Source organism: Verruconis gallopava (genome assembly GCF_000836295.1).
Source record: "Verruconis gallopava strain CBS 43764 unplaced genomic scaffold supercont1.151, whole genome shotgun sequence".
NCBI lineage: Eukaryota > Fungi > Ascomycota > Dothideomycetes > Venturiales > Sympoventuriaceae > Verruconis > Verruconis gallopava.
In genome coordinates this window covers 3,106-11,577 of record NW_015622287.1, presented here as the reverse complement: position 1 = coordinate 11,577, position 8,472 = coordinate 3,106, and the positions used below count along the sequence as shown (strand labels likewise).

General features: G+C 44.7%; 1 protein-coding gene across 1 annotated transcript; it reads right to left on the bottom strand.

Moving 5' to 3' along the window:
- Positions 1-3,720: 3,720 nt before the first annotated feature.
- On the bottom strand, positions 3,721-4,287 carry PV09_09734 (uncharacterized protein; the record flags this gene model as incomplete). The annotated part of the gene is made up of 1 exon (XM_016363848.1): positions 3,721-4,287. The coding sequence occupies one exon, from the start codon at positions 4,285-4,287 to the stop codon at positions 3,721-3,723; it is 567 nt and encodes a 188-aa protein (XP_016208325.1).
- Positions 4,288-8,472: the final 4,185 nt, after the last annotated feature.

Here is an 8,472-nt window from a genome sequence, read left to right as displayed (position 1 = left end):
GATTTTACCGAGTCCAGTTCAACAGTGCGGCTGGACGTGCTGTGTACGAATTGCGCTGCCGCTTGAAGGTGCTTCGCTAGTTGGGTAGCATGCTCTGGCAGTCTGTTTGACCAGGACTCCCCCCTGGGCCAGGGAATCGACATACCTGTTTTTCACGCGTTGGGCGCCGCGTCAGGCCTGTCAATTCGTCTAACTACTAGGTAGAGGAGTGTGTATGCTCAGTTAGCACTACTAGATATCAAGAGTTCACGTTCTCGCTGTTGTGGTCTTTTTTTTGGTTCAACTTCAGGAAATAGAACCGTAAAGAAGAATGTGTCACAGGTCACATGCACCTGACTAATCTAGCGCCTTATTTAGCCATCGCTTGAGCGAGATCACTTAAGAAGATACAACCACAACCAAAAAACCACAACCCACAATGATCTCTCACATTGCAGATAGTCAATAAAAGGACCACCTCCTATCCTCTCAATTATCTAGTTTTCCATCCATCTATCATCTTCTGTAGCTCGTTAATACGCCGCGCACAGCAGTCCTCAGCACTGCCTAGCATCGCTAGTGCCACAGTGCGACAGAATGTAAATAGATCACATGACTCGTTTGTAGCCTGCATATCCTAACTAGGATGGGTCAGGGTAAATGAAAAATCAAATCAAATCAAATCAAATCAATCAAAGAACATACAACAACATACAAAATCACTATGAGAACACATTTTTATAAAAATACGTCCATATACATTACATTTTCACTTCCTTTTGCTTCCCTGAGCGCTGCACACCAGCAATCTCCAGCACTGCCTAGCTTAGGCTTGCCCCTCAGTGCGACAATACTAGAGGTGACCGCGATCCCCTGGCTTGCAGCCTAGCATCTTCTAGACATTGCAGTGTCTAAGGGAAATCCAATATAATCTTTAAATTTATCCTAATTCAGCCTGCTGTGTTGGAAAGGCAAGGACTTCACTAAAGCTTAGCTTACTGCTTAAAGGGGTGGCATTATCAGCCAAAGTAAAGGAGCTGATATGGCTTATTTAAGGTTAGACTATATAATGCCTGCAACAGTACTATATTTAGAGATATGCATTACAATAGATTATTTAGATCTTATTCCTCATTTGCCAACCTTCAACGCGGTCTAGGATAGAAATTTTCAAGTCAAGTTGGAAGTTGATGGTATCAATAAAACTCAAGCAATCATAACACAGAGGATGACTCATGAGGATACTCGCTTCGCTGAGTATAACTAGCAGCTTGGCAAGCTAAAGGAGTTCTGATTCTAGAGGACCTAATAGCATATGTTTACTGATGAAGTATGTAATAAGTTGCTTCTCAGCATAGCTAGCGAAGTAACATCCCTTTACTCCTTAGTCCCGATCTCCACCATCCGCAAGCTCGTGGCCAACAATTCCGAGATTCTCATGACTTCATCTATCCAGTCCTTCCTAGAGACAGTAATGGTTGTGTTTCTATAACCCCATCCGCTCATTGCTGCAATAGAAGGGTATAGATGTCACGAACGGCGTGACAGCAGCGTGGCGCAGGCGCCACGGGGAGTAAAAGCACACATAGCTATCGCATGACTACTCATATATTCGAGACTGGTGCGGACGGGTTGAAACCCCAACGGTAGAGGATGAGACGCCTACGTGGCCCCTGCGCACCTGTGTATTTAAGGCAGCTCGAGGACATACGTTCGAGAGCTAGCGGATATTCTTGAATCCTACAATCTATCTCACACTCCTATCACCAATTCCTTACACTTACAATCTTTATCCTTGTCCTCCTCTTCATCCTCCTCTTCGTTATCTTTGAAGGTTGAAGTAAGATATAGGATAAATGTAGAGTTGAGATCGATATCAAGTTCTGAAGGAGGAAGACTTGATAATGGGCTACTTGTGTGGTGCAAAGTAGGTGTAGCAGAGTCCGCCGGTGACACGTTAGATGGTGGATTTATAGAATCTATGACACTTGTATTTGATAGTGTCTATAAAGACCTTTCAATTGCGGTGACTTTTAATGGATAAATTAAGGATTAGATGGCAAAAGTATGTGATGCCGTACGGTGCATGTTATACACGCCTATGGTCAAGATTTGCTAGTAACTATGAACTAATTGTCCTCAGACCCTCAGAGGAGCTGCGCCCCTCCTCGGATCTAATTGGTCCAGGAGTTTAAAGAAGTTTGAAGGAGTTTAGCGTCGCGCTAGTGGCGCGCTAAGCTCCTTCGAGGGTCTGAGCCTGCTGAGATAAGTAATGTCCGCAAAATTGACCGGTCAAGCCTTGGTGCCTGATTTTGGTTCCAATTTTGCCTGCCGCGGTGGCTACATCCCGTCATCGGTGGCATCAGCCATACTTCTTTTGAGGCTGCAGATTGCAGCTGATTAGATAAGATGATCTCCTTTGTACAAGTAGCAGGTACCCTGCTGTTTAACAGATCGCGCTTGTGCCTGACAGAATGAAGCATTAAAATACCACTTTTATTGTATTTACTTATAATATCCTATCTCAACGCTCGGAATATACTTATAAGAAGTTTATCTATAGCGTAAAGTAGTTTCTTAACATTTTTTACCCTTTATCTACTATGCCCGAAGCTATCTGAATGACTGCTAAGCTGTTACGAAGTAACATAAGTCACGTGGGAAGAAGCTGATCAGTCTGATCATGAATGATCAACATGATCAGTCTGCATTAGCGGGAAAATGCTATTGGCTCTAATAGAATGAACGAATCAGATGCATGATATGCGATCAGTCTGATCATGAATGACCAGAATGATCGCCTGCCTCTCACTTCTATAAAAAAGGAAGGATTTCTCCTCTTTACCCAAGAACTGTAGTTTAACTGTCTAGTATATCTAGTAGTTAGTCTGAACATTCTCTCATACTTGAAGCTCATACTACTCTAAGTCATAAAACTTGGACTAACTTATTTCTCTTCCTTTCTGAATAAGTCTTAGTTCCACATTGTTCCCTTTTGCTCTAGGAAGCCAACCCCTTCCGAAGTGGCTTGCATTAGTGAAGCTAGTCGGTATTGGGAAAGTGTTCCTAACATAAGCCTACAGATAAGAGCAGAACGTAGTACTATAGACTATAGGGGAGAGATTATACAATTTTTAAGAAGCCGAAATAAAGCGCGTAGTTGAATATCTATAATCCGAGATTATCTATACTGTCAGCTATTTATACAATTTGTTATATTAGATGACAAAATTCTTGTCCGATCACGTACCCTGTCCGGTGACGAACCGATAGATGTTATACCAAAACACAGATATACGCAAATTTATGTTTTATGCTTCCTTTCTGCTTCCTAAAGACGCTGCATAACAGCATCACTACCACTGCCTAGCGCAGGCTGGCCAAGCAGTGCAATAATTAAAAGAAGCTAGGATTACTTTAATAACTTATTCGCAAACATTTAATTCAGATAACAAAAACAAATTTCCATATAATACATCTCTTTCTAGTTCGTTGCCATTTCCTAGCACGTTTTCTACCTATTGATGACGAAGCTGCCTCTCAGTTCTTGGATTTGAGCCTGAAGTTTGTCTACAGCATTTTTAGTTATTCCATTATATTCTGCATCCGCTGATGCATACGTCTCTAATTTGCTTCCCCACCGTCAGAAAGGCTTCAATCAAATGATGTGTTCTTACCTTAATCTTTCCTGGAAACTTGACTCGGGGTAAGCGAAGACCAAAAAGCACAATCTTAATTTTCTCACCTATCTAGTCTATTTGTAACCTTTGACATAAACTCATTTAGTTGTTGTTCGAAGAGCTCCCTCTGTGGCGAAGGTTCCTGCTGGTAGTCATTCAAGGGAAGAGAGTCCAGCTTGAGTGGCTCAAGTGGCTCCAGCTCAAGCGGCTCCAGCTCAAGCGGCTCCAGCTCAAGCTGTTCAAAGGGCTCTGATTCAGACGTTTCTAATGGAAGAGCACCCATGGAAGATGGGCCTTGAGAACGTGGCTCCGATTGAGCAGGTTTTCCAAGGTCTTGAAATATAAGCGAGTCGTTGGGTGCAAGAAATTCTGGATGAGTCAACATCTGCGCATCTATAGTCTGACACATGCCAGATGGCCCATATAATTCTGCTATTACAGGTTGGAGAAGCCTAATGTCTTCAATTTGGGTGGAATCGATGACCTGATTAGAATGACCAGGATGGATGGGGTGGCCTGGAAAAGCTAGCCAGCCTGGATTCATTCTCGTTTGTTGAATACCTCGTTGTTGCAGTTCACGTAAAATTGCGCAAGGATAATACATCTGATTCGCCATGCCTATTGCCATTTCGGTGGAATGTAATGACAAGATTGCTCTCTGCGGGTGATCACATTTACTTTAAAGGCGAAACTGACTCGTACAAATGGCTAAACATAGCGTCTTGTGGCGGAGCTGTACTATGATGCTAATCGTGATGTTTCCAATTATACTTTGTCCTATTCCGTTATAGTTGACTATTGCTGGATCGTAGATCCCCAACAATCTGAAGCTCATCCCGGGCGCGGATGAATGTGTGGTTTTGCTGACGGGGACTTCTCTACCTTGATTTGCACTGCTTTCTTTGCTTTTGCTCCATATCTTAATATTTTTATGCATGAATCGTTGCGGCGCCGTGCAGAAACTGCGAGAATGGGAATGACAGCACAGCTGAAAGCAATGATCTTTGTATGTACGAAGGAATTTTGACATCTGTAGATCTAAGTATTACGTTGTTAAACCTAATGATGGCATTGCAGTAAAGCTCTCTCATATTAATTAGTAGTTTCACAGTCGGAAATTTTTGCAAACAAACGAATCTAGGTATTTCATCTGACCAGTCAAAGGGAAATTCTATTCATGCAAATAATTCCTGACCCTTGTGTCTAATATCGAAAGATCAAACTTAAGAGAAGCGTCAGAAGTTCTAGCAATGTGTCTCGGAGTGCCTCCTTGACATAAGAATAGGCACCATCCTGTTGACTCACCAGATGCTAAACAGGGCTAGTTGATAACGATCAACACAGGCCAACAGAACCCTTGAAGAGTTTAGGGAAAGCCTCATAGAGACTGACAGTATTTATCTGCAGCAGAGCTGCCTTGTGAACTCTTTCCTTTATGCAATGTCTTATTCCGTATGTACCTACCTAGTTGGTACGCTGTAAAGGAGTTGGGGCCGACCAACTTTTTGGAGCCTAGGATACTCGATGTCAAGGTCGCTCCTAAGTTAAAGAAAGGGAAGGAGTTCTTGATTCTGGTTATAGGACGAGGAGCTCAAAGCTATAGAAGAAGTAGGTTCTGATAAGACAATCTAAAGTAAGGTAGATATATAGCAAAAAAGAAATAGTTCCAAAGCAGAGCAAAGGTAGGTAAGTCTATCTCTGTCCTTAGGTACCTTCCATCTCTGACCCAGCCCCGGTAACCTTATCCACAACCTCAATTTCGCTTTGGTCCCACTCAATGCTTCCTTATAGCTAGACTCAGCTTTGAGTTTAGTCGAGCTTGAGCTAGCTGTGTCGAATTCCTTATTGGTTTCTTGGTGCCTCATCACTCTGTACAGCATACCCCGGTACAGCAGTTGCTTCCGAACAGAATAACTACATTTAATGTGCTACCTCGCAGTAGACTCATTAAGTGCCCTTATTCTAGTAGTTCCATACACATTGCTTGTCTGATGGCCTCTTAAACCACAGCAACACCGGATACTACAGAGTTGGTAAGTCCGATATACATTGAATATTTCTCTGTTTCTCTTGGTAATGAATGGACAAGTATTAGTGGAACACTATGAATTTTAAGCTCTATGTTATATCAATTGTGAATTCTAGGTCTTCGCAGGAGTGGTACATAAGTAAAATAATCATAATTAGGCTAAGGAAGATTTTCCTCTATTATAGCAATTCAAAAAGATTTTTGGCGACCATCAAGATGGGGATTACTCTGCTGGTGCCGTCAGTGTCAGTCAATTATCCCGTAAGATTCAAACGCCAAAAGCATACTAAGCAGGGCGTTGTGTTCATGAAGGCTACCTTGCCGTTCGGTCATGTGCCATAACTCAGCAATAGATCTCTAGAATGATGAATTTACCGGTCCCAATATAGACATACTATCTCGTCAATTTAGGCTTCTGGGGGACAACTACAAAAATTTTGAAACAAATTTTGTTCAGCATTTAATCCTAGAATAACGTGATAGAGTTTTGCTCTTATCACGTCCAGAAGGAGAAGGCTAGCTACTCTCACTTCGCCTTTGTTCTATGCTTTATAAATATGTTTGATTATAGCATGTATCGCGTGTTCTGTAGACTGCAGTTTTCGGCCCCCAACGTGTCGGCTGGGGAGCACCTGGTATTCCTCTACTAGAAAGCTAAGTCGCCGGGCGATGACTGTGTCCATGACCTTCCTAATCATGTTTAATAGTGCGATTGGGCGGTACGCTTTAGGGGTTGTATAGTTGTCCTTTCCAGGTTTTTGCAAAACCACTGTGGTTGACTTATGGAAGTGGACCGGACAGTAGCCTAATTTTAGGCTTTGGTTGATGGTGGTCGTGAGGAACAGTACCAGTATTCCTGCGGCTGCCTGTAGTGCCCTGTTAGATATCCTATCTGGCCCTGGGGCCTTTAGTGGGGCTGCTGCATGGATTGCCTCCAATACTTCCTTTCTGGTAACCTTTGGCATCTGTACCTGCCCTGAATAGGATGCCCCTTCTATGTCGCTCAGATCCGCCTCTGGTGGGGGCGGGAAGAAGGTCTCTTTGAATATATCCGCCTTTCCTTGTGGTTCTGTTGCTGGGTGTCCCCTGGGGCATCAGGCCTCCGTATTGTGGGTGTGATGCTTGGGGCTTGGTTACCCCTGTTGCGTGCCCATTTTGCGACCTTCTATAGTGACTCGGCCGAGCTCGCCGCTTTTATCACCTGGTCTCTGTGTGCTTTTTGGAGTGCTCTTGCGATGGTCTTGCCCTTGAGTTTCCTACCTTCTTGATAGTCCTTCCACGCTTCAGCCGTCGGCCGCCGGGAGTACCTTCTGCGGAGGCGCTTTATTTCTGCAAGTGTTTCTCGGCATGTGTCGTTCCACCCCTCCTTTATCTTAGGGCTAGGTCTCCTTAGAGGTAGGACCCTTTCTGTCGCTGTGTGGATTGCGGTGACAATGTGCTGGACATACTTGTCTAGCGCTTTCTTTGTGTCTGGCCTGCGCTTGGGTGTGAGGACCTCCTTTAGAGCCTCGCAGAACTTTTCCTCATCTAGGTGTTTCCACTGGTGTTTGGGTTTGGGTTCCATCATCCAGATCCTCATATCTAGCGTGGTGCTGATCGGTAGGTGGTCAGAGTTGTGGTTAATATCCTCATCTATCCCACAGCGGACTATCCAGTCGACCAGACCTAGCGTCATCCAACAGAGGTCTATGGTCGTCTGGCCAAGGCCGTTGTTAAACGTGATTGTGCTTGGTTCCAGCACATTTATCATATTGAGGTCGTCCATAATCTCGATGAGTTCCTCTGACTCTGGCTCTTCTCTTATAACTCCTGGGCCTCCCTATATTTGGTGGTGTAGGTTGAAGTCACCAAGCGCTATCTGCTCTTTTGTAGCGTGTTTCTCTAGCTGGGCTTGTAATACTGGGAGGGTGGCTGCCTGGTCTTCGCCTTGGCCTGGGTTGTATATATTATGCAATATCAGTTCGTTTTCTGCCGCCTCTTCACCTATGAGGATCTGCAGTGTGCATAGGTCTCACATGCATTATTCGATTTGCCAGCGGGCATGGTCTAGGTACTTGTTGATGAAGAAGCATACCCGCGCCAGGTATTCCTTAGTGCTGTCTGTTGGATAGCACAGGTGGAAGGTGTTCTTTGCTGGGTGGTGTGTCGTGTCCTTGAATAGATTGCGCCAGGGTTCTTGGATAGCTATTATATCATAGGTCGCTATGCTTGGGTCTCGGAGTAGCGTTGCCATGACCTGGTTCTTTGATTTACGGACATTGTACTGCAGTATCTTCAGTTGGTTTTATTTTATTATTGGTCACTGTCGCTATCGAGGTCCATGTTTTGGGTGCTGTGGCGTATTATGATGTTTGAGTCTATCATTTCCAGCGCTTTCCTGCTAGGCTTTAGTGGCCTCTGAGGTCGCTGATTCGACTCCTCGTTTTCTTTCCCCTCCGGCGCTGCCCTCTTCTGGCCTCTCGTGGAGGCTTGGGTCGTTTTCGTGTCCCATGTTGACCTTGTCCTCCGCAGTGTGGGGCCCGCGGCAGCAGCTGGTGAGTCACTTCCTGTTGTTGGCGCAACTGCATAGTATCGCGGCCTATTGGCGTAGGCCACCCTTACCTTGGCCAGCTCGTTTTTCCTGGTTGGGCATAGGCGGTTCCACGCCTCGTGTGTACCGCGGCATGCTGCACATTTCCTGGAGGCGTTCCGGTCTCCTTTTGATGGGCAGTCCCTTGAGTCATGTTCTAGCGCGCAGTAGCCATATGTCTTTGCTGCTTTGCATTGGGTTCCTATGTGGCCATA